The sequence below is a fragment of the Camelus bactrianus genome, chromosome 5 (genome assembly GCF_048773025.1).
Source record: "Camelus bactrianus isolate YW-2024 breed Bactrian camel chromosome 5, ASM4877302v1, whole genome shotgun sequence".
NCBI classification, from domain to species: domain Eukaryota; kingdom Metazoa; phylum Chordata; class Mammalia; order Artiodactyla; family Camelidae; genus Camelus; species Camelus bactrianus.
Window position 1 is genome coordinate 15,527,623 of NC_133543.1, and position 21,918 is coordinate 15,549,540.

Sequence of the window (21,918 nt, forward strand, 5' to 3'; positions counted from 1 at the left end):
TCACAAGCTATTGCTTCAAGTACTTACTTTTTTCTTGGTCTTATTATTAAATTACAAGTCTGTTCCTGTTGGTGTTTTTGAAATTCATCTGCCAGATAATCTATTAAAATACTTTGCCAGCTTATGCTGTGTCCCAGCAGAGATGCTAAAGAGAAATGAGTTTTGATTGTCACAGAAATTCAGTTTCAACTCTAGGAAAAACTGACTAGAAAGCTTATTAGCCTCTGAATTAGCTACTGAGAACGCTTTGAAGTCACCTTCCCCAGAGATCTCTCATAAAAGGCTATGTGTGCCTGTGACAATTTAGAAAATTTTAACCATCTGAAGAAGAGAAAGAAGATGACACTTAAGTTGTATACCAGATTATACCCTGAGTGTTCCAAGCCTCTACATCTTCTATAAAGCCCACAGTTTGGTCAGTTTGAGAGAATGGCCAAAAATCTGGAGGCCTATGGGGACTTAAGGGCAATGTCAGGAGACCCTCCCCAGCTGGGAACGGCGCTTAAGCATGTAAGGCTGTATGAAGTGGCTTGGTCTCCCCCAAAATCCTCTAGGAAAGAAACTCATCCAGGAGGCCTGCACCACTGACAGAATGTAAGGACTGTGTGCCCCAAATTCCATCTGTGATGATATGCAAGTAATAAGAGGAAAGTTTGTCTTTTTAACCGTGGAAGTATTGTTTTCATTGCCGTATGCCAAGGGTTAGTGAGTTCTGGATTCCAATCATGGCTCTTTGAGGAAAGCCCTTGTACATCTTCGTCATCTCTGAAAGGCAACAGCATTTTTGAGAAGGACTGCCCACATTAAATTCTGCAAGTGCATGAAACAGCCTGTGAGGCTGTCGATTGTCTATTACACCTACTTCTTTTATTTTTTCCATTTCGTGTCTCGGTAATGCTGATAATAGACTAGAAAATCTCAGGATAGGAGCCCTAGAAAGTGGAGCTGGGCGTGTCCTTCATGCTGGGGTTTTTACAGCACTGCAATCTCGGGGTAGCAAGAGGGGGCAAATGGGACACGAAGCAGGGGAGAGAAAGAGCAAATACAAAGTGGTTTACAAGTAACTCGGGTACACAATCCTGAGAGAGCACGCCGTTGTTCGATTCCACGGTACCTTCTCCAGCCAGGCCCCATCAAGCCACTATGACCAGAAACAGTCCTTTAAAGAAAGAGACGGGTAGGGATGTGTCCGCTGGGTCCTTCGCACCTCCTGTGTTTCATCTGACAAGGGTCATTCCCAAGTGATTGAATCCGCACTCTTTTAGGTTGGGTTGGCCATCGCCTTCGGATGGATAGCTTCCGGAAAGTCAGACCCCAAGGGCAAAGTTCCATCTGAGCCACATGCCTTACTGACCTCACAAGTAGGGAGAAGCCAGAACCTCCTTACTTCTGCAATCACTGAAGCTCCTCCTCAGAGCCACTGGAAATCACACCAGCATGTAGCTTTGGGAAGTTTCCTCGGAGAAATTGGGGAGGTATGCTTGTGGGATCTCTTATGCTTGCGTCTGCTTGGAGACAGGAATAAGGAATAGAAATCATCATTGGGAATAGGAATCACCAGCTGAGGATGAGAATGTGGGTGTTTGTGTTAGACGTCTGCAGAAGAAGGGAACAGTGTGAAATCAGCCTCTAAAAGAAAAGGAGAGAGAAATGACTCTGATGATGTATTAGGATGACTGTCTCAGGAGAGCAGGCATCAGCAGGGGCCAAGGATTTTCGCTGAACCTGGAGCCGAGGTTTAGGAAAACAAGGGAATCTGGGCAGTGCCTAGACTAGGTTCCCACACGGAATTTCTCCTGTATCATGTGCATCAATTTTCCAAGTCATGTCAGTAAATACTGATTGATCACCAATGCATATCAATAGATATTAGGAGAGGTATAGTAGGAAAAAGGTACAACGTGAGAAAAATGTAAATGATTAATTTTCTACACAAATACAAAAGCTCAAATCAGTAGCATCAGTAGAAATTTACTAATCCACATAGCAAGCACTGTAAGACCTCAGCAGGTTAGAACTTTGGACATACTTTTTTAAAATACACAAGAAGACTTTAATTTCATGACTATAAACATTATACTCTGATTGCTCCCACACATATAAAATATTTACTCCACTAAATAAATAAGACATACCATTTTTGCAAATGGCACTTAAATGCCCCCTGAGATAAGACCTCCTTAGCCCAGGCAGGGGTTGCTGCGGAGTTTCTGTGCTGGATTCCCCAAGCACAGATCTAGAGTGACTGGGAAAAGTTTGGACTTGAACCAGCCCAGAAATAAAAGCTAAGACTTTAAGCAGCGATGCAGGAGACAGGCATACAGAGGCCAGGACACCAACACAGACAGAAGTGAGGCTATAGGGCAGGAGGATGCATTTTGGGTTTCTTATAAATGGATTTGGCTCACGAGTTACAACTGAGCAGGACCCTATAGGGTCTTCCTGAGACAGACTTCCCATCATGTCCTCTGTCGGCTTCTTGTCTATAGAAAAACTTTAGTCTCCTAGACCTTCCCCAAGTTCCAAAGAATACATTTAATCAGAGAAGTGAGAAAGTGCAGAAACAAAGGAAAATAGTCAAGCAAGACAAAATAATAATAGTTTAGCTATTAAACAAGGTCAATGACCTTCAGTTCTTCCTCAAGGGCTGTGGATAATATTCTAAGCCACATCCTTTGAGCTATTTTGCAGAAATGAAATCCCCACCAGGTGGAAGAAGTTAACTACATGATGACCAGACTGGAGCCATGACCTAAGTTGTTCCGTCTTGCGCAATTCTGAGAACTGTCCTCAAGGAAATGAGAACAAACAGACCCTGGAACTGAAGATTATCTGTACTTAAAAGAATCAAGATGACCCTGGTCAAACCACCACATGACCAATTTCAAGAGGACTGTCAGAGCTGAATGTGCTATTCTGTTCATGGCTCCCCTACCCCAACCTGTGCACCCCTGAACCTCCCCTTTAAAATCTCTTGCCCTCTGATTGACAATAGGGAGTTGATTATTTGGGACATGAGTCCACCATCTCCCCAGGATTGCCAGCTTTCCCAATAACTCTATCTTTACCCAACACTGTCTCTCAGTATTGGATTCTTGAGTGATGAGCAGCCAAACCTGAATTGGTAACAAGAACTCTTGTAATTAAGCCACAAGAAATCATTTGGAAAAAACAGAATGGAGTTAGTTATTAGAATGCTTTGAATGAAAGACTCAGGCATTGGGTTATTTTCTTACTGATCATGAGGCACTGAATAATAATTCAAAGATTTAATATAAAATAATGAACACTTCTGAGTACCTATTTTATGCTTACTATTCTTAGTATTTCATATGTTTTAACTCACTGAATTATTTCAGCAACCCCTCCTCCCAAACAAGATGTCACAGGTTAAAAGTTCTCAAGATTTTCTGATAAACTCATCTGTGGGGATAAGGGATGGATACAGAAAGCCCCTCTTTCTGAAGACATGTAGGTGAAGCAAGAAAAGCAAGAATAGCAGACACCCTTCATGACTGGACACACTTCAAAACATAGCCAGAAAACGAGTTACCTTTAGCTGGGTCCTAACCCAATGGTGGTGTCTGCAAGGGTAAAGCCCTCTCGTTTCCTGTGCTCATCCTGGCTTTGCTGACTTGAATTTGACATTGAACTTGATTCTCTCATCCCAGAAAAGGGTCCCTGGATAGTTCTCACTGCTAATGCATTACATGTAGATAAAAGCATCTGATCTCTCAATACTGACATGTTCAGTGGTATCATGAGTTTCTAAGAAGAGGGGGTTTCATATGATTGTTAGATTTCCTTTTTTTTTTTTTTTACTGTTTCAACACAAGAAAGACTATTTGTTGAGGTAAGATTTCTCTCTCTTTTGAAAAAGTCAGAAATTCTTAAAGTTTCACAGTTTTGAATTATTTTCCTACCCACCCAGGAATTTCTGTATTTAATTACATGAAAATAAAGGACACTGTGAATGCATCTACAAAACAGAAACAGACTTGCACACATAGTAACCAATCTTATTGTTACTGGGGAAAGGAGGTGGGAAGGGATAAATTTGGGAGTTTGAGATTTACAAATGTTACCCACTATATATTGAAATAGATTTTAAAAAATGATTTTTCTGGATAGCACAGGGGGCTATGTTCAATATCTTGTAATAACCTCTAATGGAAAAAATTTGTAAATGAATATATGTATGTATATGCATGACTGGGACATTGTGCTGTACACCAGAGATTGACACATTGTAACTGACTGTACTTCAATTAAAATACATTTTTAAAAAATAAAATAAATATGGAAAAAGCATCAAATTGCCTAAAGTTTTATCTGCTTTTGATTTATATCCAGTTGTTGAGGTTGGGTGTGTGGAATACCAAATATCCAGAAGAAGAATATGGTTTAAGAGGAAGGGCACTTAGTGAGAAGTCTAGATTCCTGTGCTCTTGGCCGTTAGAATTAGGAGAGGGCATCTTTGTCTCTGAAGATGCCTTCCCTTCACTGCAAATAAAGCCACCAGCGACTCCTCCTCCTTGTCCACTGTAAATATTTGCTCTTAGAATAAAAGAGAAGGGACCATATGCCTGTTGAAAGGAATCAAGAGAATCATAATGGCTATGACAATGTTTATTCTTTTAAACTAAATCTTCTAAGTTTTCTAATATCTTCAGTGACCAGCATAAATTCCCATGTATTCGCTCTTGAACTGAAGCAAACATAGACATTTCCCTCAGTTAGTTATATTATGCTAAATACTTTGATTCATTTCTAGAAAATTCCACCAAGAAACCAAGAATGACCATTAATTGCAGGTTAGGAAGGTAACCAGTGTCAATCTGTGAATTCATGCTATACTGGAGTCTGACCTATTCAACCAAAAAGTACAGTTTGAATTTGATAAATCTAAATTCATAAGTGATCTCTTTCTCTTTTCTTTTCTTCTTTTTCCTTTCCTTTCCTTTCCTTTATCTTCTCTTTCCTTTTTTTCTTGAAGTTTACTCTTTATGTATGAAGCACTCTGTTACATGCTTAGATCTTGAGAACACACAAATAAAGCATATGTTCTATACTTTTGGTGAAGTTTACTAGTAGTACCTAACCCAGAATAACTTGCAACAGGGCAAAGAAAAGTCTGTGAGGATTGTAAATTTCCAAGATGCCTTTGTGAGTTATTCTGAAACATTTACAAAAAAAAAAAAAAAACCCCACAGAATGAGATGTCATTAGAAAGCATTGAACATTCACTGTGTGTCAGATATTCTTCTAAGAACTCTGCAGTTAATTCTTACAGCACTCTAGGATGTAGCTAGTCACTGTCATTACCCAGTTGACAGGGAAGGAAGCTGAGATACAGGGAGTTTAATGACTTGCCCCGCATCGCACAGATAATAGTTCCTCATTCAAACTTGGCCAGTCTGGGTCCAGAGTATACGAAAACTTTTTTTTTTTTTTTTTTTTTTTTAGAAATTATAGTCACTGGCACTTTTCATAAATGAGAAGTTAACTCAGATAGTGGAATACGTCAACAATCATATTCTATTAAAAGTGCTTTCTAATGGTCAGGGAAGTCACCAATTATGGCCATTTTGTGTTTTAAATGTGTATAAGAAACTGACGTTACAGTATTTCATAAAAGCAAAGGTATAGAAAGAGATTTGGTTCCTAGGCAGTTGTTCCATGACTTATTCTATGGTATATCCTAAATGTAATACTAATATAGTTTTCTGATTACATGTATTTTAGAATTTCAAAGGATGTCACAGTTATATCTAAGAGTCAGTAACAGCCGTAAGAGTAAAGTGGAACTCTGTAGCATGCATAGATGTCAAATTATAATGTTAAACACCTGAGACTTATACAATGTTATATATCAATTTTATCTCAATAAAAATGGGTAAAGGGGAATGTTGGAGATTAACACACAAGTTTCCATTTTCTGTGAAGTGTTGGCTTGACTGCAACCCAGAGCTCAGAGCCCCCTCCAGCCTAATTCAGTTGATGAAACACTATTATCATTTTTATACCTAAAAAGCAGAGACTCATTGATTGAGTTGCAAGTCCAAGATCACAAAGCCAACAGAACCATAATTCACCACCAAGTTTATCTGAGTTTAAAGTTACTTTCTAAAGATAGTATCAGAAAACGGGGCTTGTAAGCTTGAAAGTCCACTGATCCAGAAATCTCAAAATCACAGTGGTATCCAATTACTCCTTTCAAAACGAGGGACAGTTTTGAAAAGTCTGTAGAGTGAAATCCATTTTAGTTAGGTTATCAGTGGGACACCAAGTATTTACTGACCTCGTGAATGTGAAGGTTTCTGCAACCCAGGAGCTGTCAATTCTGCAAGGTGGGACCAAATCTAGCTTTTCTCTTGTCCCCAGTGTACTGTAAAAACAAACAAGCAAACAAACAAAAAAAAAACAAACAAAACTCATAATTCTCCCCCTGTTTGAAATGTCTGAGGATCGGTTTTGCACCGTGAGATGGCAAGATGGAGTTTACCAGATGTAGAAATTTAGTGAAGTTCTGCTACAAACAGTTCAACATGAAACTCTGTGAGAGGAGGGCGTGCAAGGTGCCATGGGCTCAGAAGGGGCAGCAACTGACCTCAACTGGATGATGAGAGATTTCACTGTATGGGGAAACTCTGGCGGTACTTTGAAGCAATGGTGGCTCTTTGAAGTGCCCAGAAAACAAACCACAGACACAGAAGCCAATCTCAAAGGGTGTCTGCTTTTCCATTGATTTTCCCAGACACTTACAAAAAGTGCCTGTTTCAGAATTAGTGCTCAGTATACATTTCTGAGTGTAACGTACAAAATACATGTATTCCTAAATAGATCTTCCTTTAATGTGGAAGTCAGTGATTTATTTATACTTTTGCTATAACGTTTTGAACTACCTGAAAAAATACTATAGATAGCTGTGTGTACTTACTAGAAACAAAAAAAAAGTTATATTTTTACTAGGTGGGGGAAGGGGGGTGGGAAGGGATAAATTGGGAGTTCAGGATTTGCAGATACTAACTTCTATATATAAAATAGATAAACAACAAGGTCCTACTGTATAGCACAGGGAAATATATTCAATATTTTGTAGTCACCTATAATGAAAAAGAGTATGAGAATGAATGAATGATATATGTATGACTGAAACATTATGCCGTACACTGGAAATTGACACAACATTGTAAACTGACTATACTTCAATTTAAAAAATGAATCAATATATAAAAAGAAAAAAAGAGAGAGTTAGCACCTGCCATGTGCAGAGTTGAGTGTCAGGACACCTAGCACCATGAAGAGGTCAGGGAAGGTAGCTGGGAAATTCCTTCCCTCACTTGTTCATGCTACGAGCATTTTGTGAGAGTCTGCTGTAGGCCAGAAGCTAAAGAAGGCAGGATAAATACATTTTGAAGTCTCAGCCCCAGAGGACTGATAGGTACTGGTCCTCCTGTGTGAAATGGCCTTCCTCAATGTCTCGGGGGCCTCCAAGAACATGCCGTCAGCACTGTGGACCAGACAGCTCTTTGGCGTGCGGGACACTGCACCGTACTCAGCAACACTGCGTTGGGCTCATCAAACTGCGGGAGCATCTTCCACTTCCTGGGCCAACCAATAAAGGATCCCGGAGTGTTCAAATGCGTCTTTGGGAATGCTCAACTGTTTCTGGTTAAGAATCGTATTTGGCCAAAATAAAACCTGAGCTTAACCTGACGATGAGAGCAGCAGTTCCCCAAGAGAAGCAGGGAGGGGGACTCAACACCACTGCTGCTTCTGCTCTGATTGCTGTTCACCGAAAGCCGTTCTATGCAAAACCCGGGATTATTAGAAAGTTTTGGCACTTTTGAAAACTGTATGCTATTCATGTCATCTGAAGTCTCCGTTTGGGGGCAGAAGGGACCAGGAGAATGATCGCAAGTGAGAAGGTGAAATTGGCATCAGAATTTCACAATGTCAGCTGGTGCCGCTGGGGCGGATGCTCCTGCCCCCCGGCCCTTCTCTCTCTCTCTCCATTGACCTCTGTCTACATGTCTGTTTATCTGTATCTGCATCTAGCTATCTACACATACATAAATATTTATGAATATGCAGTCATTTCGCAGGAGTGTGACAAGTACCATTTATACACTTAGCGGGTGTTATGTTTCTGGTGAAGGACTGAATAATAGAAGACACACTTTCCTCTAAAGCTCACAATTTTTCTGTAAATATGAAATTCACAAGCCCCACTGGTAACCTTCCCTTATTCCCAGAACTTGCACGGTGTAGCCACATAGCAGGTATTAGCGACACTGCACTGAACTGAATGTGTTAGTGTCTTTCATTAGGGGCGGCTAGATCTTCCAAATCCAGAATGTTTTATTTGCGGTTCAGCGCCAGCCGGTGCTGTAACCAAGGCTGCACCAGCGATGGTGTCTGCACGTGCTGCTGTCAGCCGGTTTCTCCATGATCCAGGGGCCAAGAGCTCATTTACTAAATCAATACCTCGTACTTATTAGGTAAATACAGGGTAAGCTTCAAATTTAAGGGCATTTGAAAAGACAGGATCCCTATGCCTTCCCTTTTAAAAAAAATTATTAGCTTTTGGAATAGAGAAATACATTTTTCTCTTCTCAGCAATAATTACTTTCAAAATTAGGTCTATCATTTTAACTTAAGTATGAAAAATGCAGGTGTTTATATTAGTATCATGGCTCACTGAGAGGCTGGCTGAGAAGACTGTTAGCCATTCACCGAAATGGGAAATGCAACAGAAATTCAGTATTTCTATACAAGTTCCCTATCTCTCTATATATGTCTCAATTTTCTCTCTTCTTTTTTCCTTTTTTCATTAGCAAATGGAGGAAAGTTTCCTTTATTTACATTCATTCAGGGTATTATTTGTAGAAAAATGAGTGTGTATTCAAGGAAAGCCACGGAGTAATTTTACTCTTTTACACGTCACAGATGTAAACTGCTGTGTTTGTGTACACAGAGCACTGTGTGAATTTCTAGGATGCATTTTTAATTAAATGGTTATTTCTAAGAACTATATTTATAAATAACTGAGTTGGAAATATGTTTTAGATCCTAATTTATGGAATAGTCTCTGATTTCCCTTTATTCCTTAATAGCAGTTTCAAGTGTAACCTGAGGGTCCTAGCCAGGAATACATGCTCATTTCTGCTCTTCCAAGTTAATTATTTTATTTCTTCCTCATTTGGCAATATTTTATATGGCTTGCAAAACGTGTCTCCTGAACACATAGCATAAGTCTTGATAGTAAAGATGGTTGTATATTAACATTTAAAATAGGCACCCATCCACCTACCATGAAAGATTTAAGGAAAACACATCTACTAATGAACTCGGTTTTTTAAAGTGTGTATTTATTAATTATAATGTTTTATGATTCTTCAATAAAATACAAATATTCAGATAATCCAGACCTGTTTATTTAATTTTTCTTCAGTAAATATATTGGCTTAATAATAGTGATTCATAGAAAAAAAATACCACTTTCGTTTCTGTTTTTGGATCTATCACATTTAATCTTAAAGAATTCATAAATATAATCAACTAATAAGGCCCCAATTTGAAGGAATAAATAAGCCCTTGTGAAAAATTGAACATTTACACAGATGAGCTTTTTGATAATTTTCTCCTATGAATGCAATATTTTCTAAAACTCACCTTTTAAATGCAGCATTTTGTTTTTCTTTTAATTTTATTTTATTGAGTTATAGTCATTTTACAATGTTGTGTCAAATTCCACTGTAGAGCACAATTTTTCAGTTATACATGAACATATGTATATTTATTGTCACATTCTTTTTCAACATGAGCTCCCACAAGATCTTATATATATTTCCCTGTGCTATACAGTATAATCTTGTTTATCTATTCTATACATATCTGTCAGTATCTACAAATTTTGAACTCTGGCCAAAATAAAACCTGAGTTTAACCTGAAGATGAGAGTAGCAGTTACCCAAGAGAAGCAGGGAGGGGCAGGTGGGGTTGTGACTCAACACCACTGCTGCTTCTGCTCTGACTGCCGTCTGTCCCTTCCCACCCGCCTCCCCACTGGCAACCACAAGTTTGTATTCTATGTCTACAAGTCTGTTTCTGTTTTGTATTTATGTTAGTTTGTCTTTTCTTTTCTTTTTTTTAGATTCTGCATATGAGCGGTCTCATATGGTATTTTTCTTTCTCTTTCTGGCTTACTTCACTTAGAATGACATTCTCCAGGGACATCCATGTTGCTGCAAATGGCATTATGTTGTCATTTTTATGGCTGAGTAGTATTCCATTGTATAAATATACCACATCTTCTTTATCCAGTCATCTGTCCATGGACATTTAGGATATTTTTAGCAGCTTGTTTTTTTTTTTTTTTATTGAAGTATAGTCAGTTACAATGTGTCAATTTCTGGTGTACAGCACAATGTCCCAGTCATGAATATATATACATATATTGGTTTTCATATTTTTTTCATTAAAGGTTATTACAAGTTATTGAATATAATTTCCTATAGATGCAACATGTTGCATTTGTCTTCAGGAGTGAGCTTGGAGAGGCTTGAGAACTGGTACTTGGCAGCCCTGGGTTTTATCAGTGCCTTTGCTGCCACACTTACAGCAAATACTTCAGTAATAACTGGAACATGTGTCCTGTTAGGAGATTTGTTGTCATTGCACCAAGTGGACTGATTGATTTTAGCACCTTTTTTTCCCCAAAAAGATCTTGGATGATAAAATCAGATTAAATATTACCTGGGAACATGATTTTGAGGACCCTTGATTGCTATAGATTGGTGAATGTATCTTTAAAATGTAATGAACAGAGATTTTAAAATCTCCCCAAATTATGATTTTCAAAGTATGAAAGATCCACTCATCAGATGGACCACGGCTTCAGGTAGGTCCGGTTGGGTCTCATCAGACCTGAAATGGAGCTGTTGATGATATGAATAAAACGCCCCTCTGCCTGAGACTTTGCTTCCTTCATGTGAAGGGAAACTGATGTCCAACAAACAGAAGGCTTCCATGTGAAGACCAGGCAATTCCCAGCATCTGTCAGGTCATTCTAAAGACATGTAAGTGGATATGAGAGAATAATATGGAATTAAGCAGCATAATTTTATGATAATATTTGTCTTTGTATAAATTTACTCTCTTAAGGATTTTTATTAATTCTTGAGAATTACTATTTTTTAATCTTTGCACTTTTGTTCCCCCTGTGGAAAATTGTAAGATTTATCAGCTAGAAAAAAACAGATATGGATATGTTTAATGTCTGGCATTCATCATGGTTCTTGTCTAGTTCAGTTTCCTTAGCTGCCTAACTCACCTTGGAGAACAATTCCTATAATTAATCAGTCATTCATCTGTCTATGTATTCACGGAGTGACTGTCATCTAAGCACCTGAGAAATCAGATAGAGGGCTAAGTGTGGAAAACAAAACAGTGAAATAAATTCTTTACTTCTCTGTTATTAGTCAATTATACTTCAAAAAATTTGGAAGTGGGAAAAAAAAGTAAGAAATGGTTTTGGGAAAGAATGGTTTTAGTTTAGTGTACTTTTCTGGTAATTCTATTTATTAGCCGGGTAAGTTTTAAAAGTCAGGGAACATTCCAAGTCTCATTTATTATGAAGGAGTAAAACATATGATGTTTAGTGTCCATTCACTCATTGCAATTTTAGGATTTTATAAATCCTACTCAAGAAAGCCGTGAGTGAGAGTGTTTGTGTGTGGAAGGATAGTATGGAAGGCAAAGAAAACCCACTTTCGACCTTGAACACATATGTATTTGCATTAATCTTGAGATAAATTTTGATGATCTAAAATGAATGACTCTGCATAATTGAGTTAGAGGTCAGGACCTCCTCACAGAAACAGAAGCTCAGAATTTCCATAATCTGGGTTCTTCTTTAGTGGGCCTCCCTGGGGTGGGATCCATGCTTGTGAGCAGGTCCTATGCTTCCAAAGGGTAGTGGGTTTGGAAGGTGTTGAGAAGAATCAGCAAGACCAAAGAAGATGACCACAATTTACCAATAATTTAGGGGATAAACTAAGAAGAAGATATCTTATATTTTGATATACCTGAAGTATTAAAATATTTAAGAGAGTCATGGAATAAAATGTTTCAAAAACTATTTGGAAAGCCAATCTCATAATTAAGAAGATGACATAAAAATAGCTCTAAGCTTTTAATTTAAGTATTTATAAATTCCCTCTAGATAACTAGTCTCAGGGCTGCTAACTTCTTGTTTTCCAACATTTTAAAGAAATACTTAAAATCCAAGCACTCTTGACAAAAGGTTAAATTATGATGGCTAGTAGAAAATATTCAGTACATGTTATAATGTATCTCCTACTGAAAGGAAGTCTTGAGGTCTCACCAATGTCAAAGTTGCTGAACAGTTTTCTTATAGGCCTTGTTTTAGACAGGGTTCCCCAGAGAAACAGAAACTAATTCAAAATCCAGAAGTCTAAAATCTACAGAGTAGGCTGGTGGGCTATGGACCCAGGAAAAAGCTGATGTGGTAGTTCAAGTCTGAAGTTGTCTGCTAGCAGAATTCTTTCTTTGTCTGAGGATGTCGGGCCTCTGTTCTATTTAAACCTTTGCCTGGTTAGATGAGGCCCACCCACAGTATAGAGGGCAATCTGATTTATTCAAAGTCCACCTGCTTGAATCTTAATCTCATCCTAAACTACCTCCAGAGAAACATTCAGAATAATGTTTGACCACATGTCTGGACATTGTGGCCTAACCTAATTGACAGATAAAATTAATAATCCCAGGCCCTGACTGCTGTCAGTAACACCTATGACACTCATGTCTCTAGCCCACAGAGGGCCCCAGATCTTGAGCGTGGTTAGAAAATTCCCTGCGTGGAACAGTAAAGTGACCAAGGAGAGAGACAGCATTATCACCCTCTGTCTTAGGTGGAGATATCCAGACGTGGACCCTGAGAAGTGATTCACTGAGGAAGATTGAGAGGAAGAGACACTTAAGGAAGTGGAGAATCAGAGCAGAGAAGGGAAAGAAGTCAGACCTGGGTGGATGTGGACTGATGAGCTGCAGAGGTAACATCAGAGACGTAATGTGTAACCTGACATGCGTCAGGGTCACCGTGCTTTCTCTCTCTTGCTGCTGAGTGGTCTGTCTTCGGCCAAGGGCTGCTTCCAGGGGGTCATGCAATCTCAGTTCCTTCCAGATCTCTGAACGCATCAGCAGAGAGCTCTCCTGGGTCTGAAGTCTTCCTCCAAAGAAGAACTGCAGATGTGGGACCTTTGGAGGTGCGGAAATGAACTTCTAGGCCCAGGACGGAGCCACTCCTGCCCAGGATACCACAACAGCAAACTGAAACTTTGAGGTCACTTTTGTGTCCCTGTCCAGCAACCTTGACTGGAAATGTGGGCTATCCAGTCAACCAGTCTCCAAACATCAGCACAGCTCTGGGCTCTCTACAGACAACCCCCAACTTACAATGGGTCAACCTTTGCATTTTCTGCTTTATGGTGCTGTGAAAGCAATACACATTTAGTAGAAACCATACTTTAAACTTTGAATTGTGACCTTCTCCTGGGCTTGTAATATGTGGTACAATACCATCTTGTTATATTGGGCAGAGGCAGTGAGCCAAGCTCAGTCAGCCAAATGATCACGCAAGCAAACAATCCATATACACCTACAATGGGTCTGCACTGACACACGGTATTCTGTGTTTCAGTCCCAGTACGGTACCCCATAGACTGCATAAGCTACTCAACACTCCATTATACAGTAAGCTCTGTGTTAGCTGATTTCACCCAACTGTAGCTTAATGTAAGTGTTCTGAGCACGTGTAAGGTAGGCTGGGCTCAGGAACGATGTTCCGTAGGTTAGGTGTATTAAGTGCATCTTTGACTTACAATATTTTTAGCTTACAGTGGGTTTATTGGCACATGACCCCATGGCAAGTCTAGGAAGATCTGTCCTTATTTCCCTGTTTTCTACTCATTTTCTGTTTTCCTTCCATATTCCTTATTCTTTCCTCTGTAAAAGCATGCCACTTTCTTCCTTGTGGTTCTCCAAGTGGACACCATTCCCATCAAGACATATCAAATAAAGTTTCTTTGCATCACCTAAATTGTATTCTTTAATCATTTTAAGAGAAGTAAGAACACACACTTCAATTACAGGGAAACAAAGATATGGTTCTGTGAGATTCTGGAGCCTTGACTACATCAGTAACACATCTCCCCCAACCCGCCCCCAGTCCCCCTCCCACCACACATGCAATCTTCATCTTTGAGGTGAATCTTTTTTTCCCCTAGATGAAGAAAAATGATATTTTCCATATCTTATGTAAAATTCTGAGTAAAAGTTGCTTCGTCTCCTACTCCGAAAGCCCTACCATTCCAAGCTAGATTTCCCCCACCCAAACCTACACCCATGCAGAAGTCCAGTGTCCATCACTGCCACTGCCATGATCAGCATTCTCAGCACTTATGCTGAAATCTGCTACAGTTGCATTTTTCTGAACCTTTTAAAGCCAAGAATAATTTAGCATAGGATAACATTTCTGGCTTTTGAATCATTACTTCTGATCTACAAGACCTTGCTCATTTTGAGGTGAAGGAATTATGCAAATCTTCACTCAGTACCATTAGCTTTTATGTTTCTTCCCCTGTGACTGTTCTTCTGCTAGAAATTCAGTTGTTTTCCAGTTTCACCTTTTCCTATTTGGTTTGCCAAGGAAATTTCTACCTTCTTAAGCTTCTAAACACCAACCTTCTCAACAGAGCAACTACGACATGAGTTAAGCATTCAGGGATGCTGTGTGTGTGTGTTTGTGTGTGTGTGAATCTGGTGTCTGCATCTCTGTGTGTGTTGTTTATATTTGTGCATGAGCCATTAAGAAAGAGATTCTGAGGCATTCAGTCAAATGAGATAATGAAAAATGATGGCTCTCTCTACTATCAAACCACTGAAAAACTCAAACACTTCCAAAATACATTAATTGGCAAAATAACTAGAATGATGATGGCAGTCATATGATAATTCATACTTTCAAAGAGCTTTTTTAAAATGACTAATTGGACTCTCAACTTATGCTACGAAATGGCTAAAGAGGTGATGATTATTAATTCATGACATGTAAGAAGACTGAGTAGGAGCAAATTTAAATAAATCGCTTGGGGATCCTTACTGAGCTAACAGTGGGTCTAGAACTAAATGTGTCCCCAAACAGCTGCATTCTTAACACATCCTTACCTTTTTTTTTTCCTTCTTACTTTTTTCCCCACATGTTTTTATTTCTGATTCTCTTTCCCAGACCTTTAAAAGAATATATTGCCTCATTTAGAATTTGAAGATCAATCTTGGTAATATGTGCTTATGGAGGCTAAACTGGCTTAAAATAAATAAGGTTAGAAACAAAACTCTGGCCCATGGGCATATGACACTTATCATGCCCAAGCTGATTTTGAAGGAACCCCAAGAAAATGGGGATTTCTAAGGGCACCTGTGACTTAGGGAGGTGATGGAGGGGACGTTACACCCTCCACGCATTTCCCACCTCCAAGATGCCCTCGTGGCTGAAGAGCATTTAGTTTTCTGTGTTAGATTAATTAAAGGATTTTAAATCTGTGCTGCTCAACCCATATGCAAGCACATCTGTGAAGAAACCTCGTTATGACTGCCTTCTGTTTATTCCTGACAAATCTGCTGTTGTGCAAAAGAAAATGAGTCATCAAGTTGCCTATTTGACCCAAGCTGGGAACCTTGTCTGCTGTCATTAGTGTGTGACAATGGGGACCCATTACTAGTTTGTCACATTTAGCCTGTAGGGACAAAAATTGCAGGTGTGGTAGGACGCTATAAATGAGAGAGCACATATTAGAGTGATAGCCTGTGCTGTTATATGTCTTCCCACTCTGGATTAAATCCAGTGAAACTGGAATTTATCCCAAGATGAGACACCAGGGCTGCTATCTATAAAATGTCTTAAATTAAAGACTCGCAGACATAGTCAACAATCTTATGGTTATCAGGGAAGGGGGTGGGAGGGGATAAATTTGATTGTCTGAGATTTACAAATGTTAGCCACTATATATAAAAATAGATTTTAAAAAAAGTGTCTTCTGTATAGCACAGGAAACTGTATTCAATATCGTGTAATAACCTTAAATGAAAAAGAATATGAAAATGGAAAAAAAAATGATAGTTTCTGTTCTGTACAGGAGTTTAATATAAACATGGTAGTATCTAATCATATAGGAAATTAACAACTAGCTTGTCAAGTTCTTATATTCACACATCCAATGTCTACCATAGTCTAGAAATATGAAATTTGGGATTGCTACTTTTTCCTAAATAACTAAATCCTGGTCTGAAATCCTGTCTGAAAGAACAAAAAATTGGCTTTGGCTATTATGTTGATAAAACAAGCTGAGACATTAAAATTTTCAATTTAGAGAGTTTTTAATATTTTTGGTGCATTACTGCTTGCATCCTGTTTCTGCTTCTGGGTTTAGTTTACTTCTAATTGAAGTCTAACTTTAAGTAATTCTTTCAGGAAGGGTCTCTGTGTGGTAAGCCTGCAGAATTTTGTCAGCATATACTTTTATTTAGACTTGTGCTTAAATTGCACTTTAATAAAGTGTACAGTTTTGGAGAGAGGTGACGTAAAGGCAGAGTAAGAAGACGCTGCTCTCGCCCTCCTCCTTTGAATGCACCCAAATTACAACTAGGTCCAGAGCAACTCTCTGTGAGGATGAAGACCAGCAGAAATCTTTTCCACAGCTAAAGACATAAAGAAGGAATCAAAATGAGACACGTAGATGGGGATGAGACAGGTACAGTCAGGACTGAAATTCCACGTTGGGGACCCACAACAGGAGGAATGTTACAGTCTTAGAGGCCCTCCCCAAAGAATGAGTTGTCCAAGCCCCACGGGAGGGTCTTCAGCCTGCGGCTCCTGCACCAGGAACACCTCATTTAAAAGCCAGCAGGGCTTGTGTGTGGAAGGACAGGAGGGTGACGGGAGACAGACTTCACTCGTAAAGGTCACACACAAAACTTCACATGCTCTGAGTCCCAGGGCACCAGCAGGCATCTGAAAGGAGCCTGGATCAGACCCACCTGCTGCTCTTAGGAAACCTCCTGAAGGGGCAGGAGGAGACTGAAACCCCCAGGGGATGGAGATGCCAGTGGCAGCAATTTTGAGGAGGTTGTTCGACAGTGGTAACACCAGCACCGGCAGAAGTCACTTTAGAATTCTCCCTCTGACCTATTAGAACTCAGGCTTACCTGCCCACCACAGGCTGTCACCAGGCCTGGACCACCCCAGGTTACACAAACATCCATGAGGACCCAGCCTCTCCCCGCAGTGGGCTGGCACCTAACCCAGGCCCCCGGATATGTGGGGATCCAGTCTTCCATCAGTTGGCCACCACAGCTCAAGGCTCCACCACACCACACAGCCAACTGTATGGGAAAGCTACCCTGCCCTCCCGTGGGCCCATAGCCAAGGCACGGCCTCACAGCCAAGCAGGCCAGGGGAGCCCCACCTGTCAGTCAGCCCCACCACAATGGAAGGGTGGAAGCGTACAGTTCCCTGTGTAAGAACTAAGTGTGCCTCTGGGCCCACAGGTTGTCCCAACAGGAGATTAGATGATGCAGAGGAATGGGTCAGGAGAATGGAAGACATCTCCAAACAGAAAAAAAAAAGAAGAGAATTTAAAAATGAGGATAGTTTAAGAGCTTCCTGATATAGTATAATCATACCAACATTTGTGTTATAGGGATCCCAGAAGGAGACGAGAGGAAGGGGCAGAGAACATATCTGAAGAAATAATAGATGGAAATGTCCCTAACCTGGGGAAGGAGACAGACATCTATGGCCCATGTCTGAGAAGCAGAGAGAGTCCAAAGCAAGATGAACCCAAAGATGATACAAACAAATGAAAAGATGTATCTTGTTCAGCATAAGGAATGCAGTCAATAACATTGTAATAACTGTGTGGGGACAGATGGTCACCACACTTGTCAATGGTAATCAGTTCATAACGGATGCAGATGCCAAATCACTATGTAAAACACTTGCAACTAACATAATACTGTACACCAACTACATTTCAATTAAAAATACATGCTTTTGTGTTACCAGTTTCCCTGAGCATTTTCAAGATATCATACACCCTACTGATGTTGACTCACGGCCCAATGCCAATCTAAGTTTTATATAACACTTATTTCCCTCTGACAGTTTTATTTTTCAATTAATAGATTTTATTTTTAGAGCAGTTTTAGATTTACCAAAAAAACTGAGCAGAATGTACAGAAGAAAACTCATATCTCATTCTCCATCCCCTACAATTTCCCCTACTGATGACATCCTACATTAGGGTCGTACATTTGCTGTAATTGATGAACTCATATTGATATATTATAATTAACCAAAGTTTATAGTTTGTATTAGACATTATACTTTGTGTGGTTCCGTTCTGTAGGTTTTGACAAATGCATAACGTTATGTACTTACCATTACTGTATCATTCAAAATAGTTTTACTGCCCTAAAAATCTGTGCTCCACCTATTCATCTTTATCTCCCTCCCACCTGAGCCCCAGGTAACCACTGATCTTTTTCTTGTCTTTTTTTTTTAATTTTATTTTATTGAGTTATAGTCAGTTTACAATGTTGTCAATTTCCAGTGTAGAGCACAATTTTTCAGTTATACAGGAACATACGTATATTCATTGTCACATTCTTTTTCACCGTGAGCTACCGCAAGATCTTGTCTATATTTCCCTGTGCTGTACAGTATAATCTTGTTTAGCTATTCTATATATACCTGTCAGTATCTACAAATTTCGAACTTCCAGTCTATTCCTTCCCACCCCCTACCCCCTTGGCAACCACAAGTTTGTATTCTATGTCTATGAGTCTGTTTCTGTTTTATATTTATGGTCATTTGTCTTTTTCTTTTCTTTCTTTCTTTCTTTTTTTTTTTTTTAATTCCACGTATGAGCGATCTCATATGGTATTTTTCTTTCTCTTTCTGGCTTACTTCACTTAGAATGACATTCTCCAGGAACATCCATGTTGCTGCAAATGGCATTATGTTATCATTTTTATGGCTCAATAGTACTCCATTGTATAAATATACCACATCTTCTTTGATCTTTTCCCTGTCTTTTTGGTTTTTCCTTTCCATAATTGCCAAATAGTTAGGATCATACAGTATGTTGCCTTTTCTGACCGGGTTCTTTCACACAGCAATAAGCATTCAGAGTTCCTCCATGTCTTTTCATAGCTTGCTAAGCTCATTTGTTTCCATCGTTGTATAGTAAGTAATCTATTTTATGGAATAATTTTGTTTGTTTGTTTTTAACCCATTCAGCTATTGAAAGGCATCTTGGTTGCTTCCAGTTTTTGGCAATCGCTAATGCAGCTGCAATGAATACTGATGTGCAGGTTTCCTGTGGACATATGTTTCCAATTCATTTTGAAAAATACTTGAAATATGATTGTTCAAAATTATGGTATATTATTGGCTGGGAGCTGCTCTAACAAAGTTTAAAAAAAAAAAACTGAGTGGCTGAGAATGATATAAACTTATTGTCACACAGGTCTGGGACTCCAAGTCTAACATCACAGTGTTGGCAAGGATACACTCTCATGAAACCTGTAGGGGAAGGACCTTTGTTGCCTCTTGTGATGGTGGCTTCCAGACAGTCTCCGCAGTCTCCGGTGTTCATTGGCTTCTACATGCCTCACCCCAACTCGCCAGCTTCACATGGCCATCTTCCTCTGTGCATGTCTCTCTCTGTGTCCAAATTTCCCCTTTCTATAAACACATGCTTTATGTTAGATTAGGGTCTACCCTAATAACCTCATTTTAAACTTACTATCTCTGTTAAGGCCCTATTTCCAAGAAACAATCACAAATGACCGTAAATATAAAACAGAAACAGTCACACCCTCTGACACCTTCCAGGTCAGGGACCATTCGGGAAAGGACCAGCAAGGACTGACCCCAGCAGGTGACAGCAGGCTGGGCCTGTTCACCGGCAGTTTCTTGGCTTCACACCCACCGGCTTTGGCTCTGGGCCCTGCCACTCGGTACCGTGGCCTCAGTTTCGGGGTCCCCAGCCTGACCCCTGAGCCCCCTCTTCGGCTCCTTCCAGGGGAGCTGGAGCTGCTGGCTAGAGAGGTGCCAGCCCGCAGCCCTGGAGCGTTTGACCTGAGTGGGGTGGGGGGCTCTCTGGCCGAGGCTGTAGGGAGCCCCCCACCCGCGGCTGCTTCGACCCCAACCCTGACTCCGCCCACGTGGAAGATGCCCAAGTCCTTCCTGGGGCCCAGCACAGCCCTGGTCGACCTGGACTCCCTGGTGGGCCGGCCGGGCCCCACTCAGCCAGGAGCCAAGGCCTCCCACTCCTTCCTGCTGACCGCATCCCCGGCTGCTGGCCACTCCATCACCACCCACCTCCAGCCCGCACCCCCTGTGATGCTCACCCTGAACCAGCTGCCTTACAGCCCCGTGCCCCCCGGTCTCTGCAGCTCCAGCAACATGCATCTCTCGCCTTGGCAGGGGCCCTGGCCTGCCCCCCATGATGCCCCCAGAACCCCCAGCCCCCAACACTAATCCCTTTCTCCTACAACCCAGGGAGGGAAGGGACTTCCCCCATTTCTGCTGCCTGGGCGACCATATTTGTGAGTGCATGTGAAGCGAGGAACCCCTGCCCCCTCCCAGCACCCTTCTCCCTCCTGGGGCCCACTCATACCACACCCTCTTCCCATGCCCTCCACCCCGCCTCCCCAGAGAGCAACTGGGCATGGGGGATGGGCAGGGAGCTGGCCAGTGGAGGACCCGTCCCATGGCATTAGAAGGGGGAGGGACAGCTGGCGGTCCCCCCACCCACTCCCCGTCCCTCCATCTCCTGACTGGTCCCTCAATCAGTGTTTGAGCCTCCTCCTCCCCTTCTGCATCCCTCAGTGAATCCTTGGTGATGATTTTGGCAATTTTGGGAATAAATGGCAATTCTCATGGGGGAAAAAAAAGGCCCCATTTTCGAATAAGGTAATGGTCTGAGGTACAAAGGTTTCCTACTCCAACATATTTTTGAGTGGGGTGTGATTCAGCTCACAACAGTCTGCCCTTTGCTCACTTGCCCCCCCCCAAAATTCATATCCTTCTCGTATGCAAAATACATTCGCCACATAACAACACACTCAAAAGTTTTAATAATTCTAGTATCAGCTCCAAGTCTAAAACCTCATTTAAACCTTATTCACTTAAAGTCCTAAATCTTATTATCTAAATCATCCAAATGAATTGTAAGAGACTTGGGGGTCTGATTCATCCTGGGAAGATGCTTTTCTTCATCTGTGAAGCAAGGATAACAAGAGACATTAAACAATGATGAAAAAAGCAATTATCCAATATTTGTCGTGACTCCGAAACGTATCAACACCTAGTAACAGGAGTTTGAAAATAAATGAAGGAAAAACCGACAGAACTAAAATAAGAAAGAAACAATGCCACACTTCCACCGTTATAGTTGGAAACTTCAACACCTCTTTTCACAATCAATAGAAGTAGAGGGAAAATTAGTGAACGTATAGAAGATCTGATCTAATTATTTTTCCAGTGGTTTCCAAGGAAAAAGTGTAACGTAGGGTACATGACATATTTGATTTCATACAAGACTTTGGATTTTTGCAATAAACACACAAGTGTTATGTAAATTGAATGAAAAACAGAATTTAATTTGAAATGTAAGTGTGGGGGAAATGGGCACACTCTTATTAATTACTAGGAACCAGATAAACTGGATATTATGTGAATCTATAGAAAAAGTTTCTCCTTGAACTTTCTGAGTAAATGTTACTGCTTTGGTATTTATAACATGCTTAGCTTTTTTGTTTGTTTTT

The 21,918-nt window shown here is 40.4% G+C and overlaps 1 protein-coding gene across 1 annotated transcript; it reads left to right on the plus strand.

The window, feature by feature from the left end:
* Positions 1 to 429: 429 nt before the first annotated feature.
* On the plus strand, positions 430 to 20,878 carry LOC141577782 (uncharacterized). Its single transcript, XM_074364773.1, is given in 4 exon segments — positions 430 to 510; positions 1,266 to 1,475; positions 19,982 to 20,527; positions 20,529 to 20,878. Coding segments are annotated over 4 exon segments (1,020 nt in total). The 3' UTR covers positions 20,712 to 20,878.
* Positions 20,879 to 21,918: the final 1,040 nt, after the last annotated feature.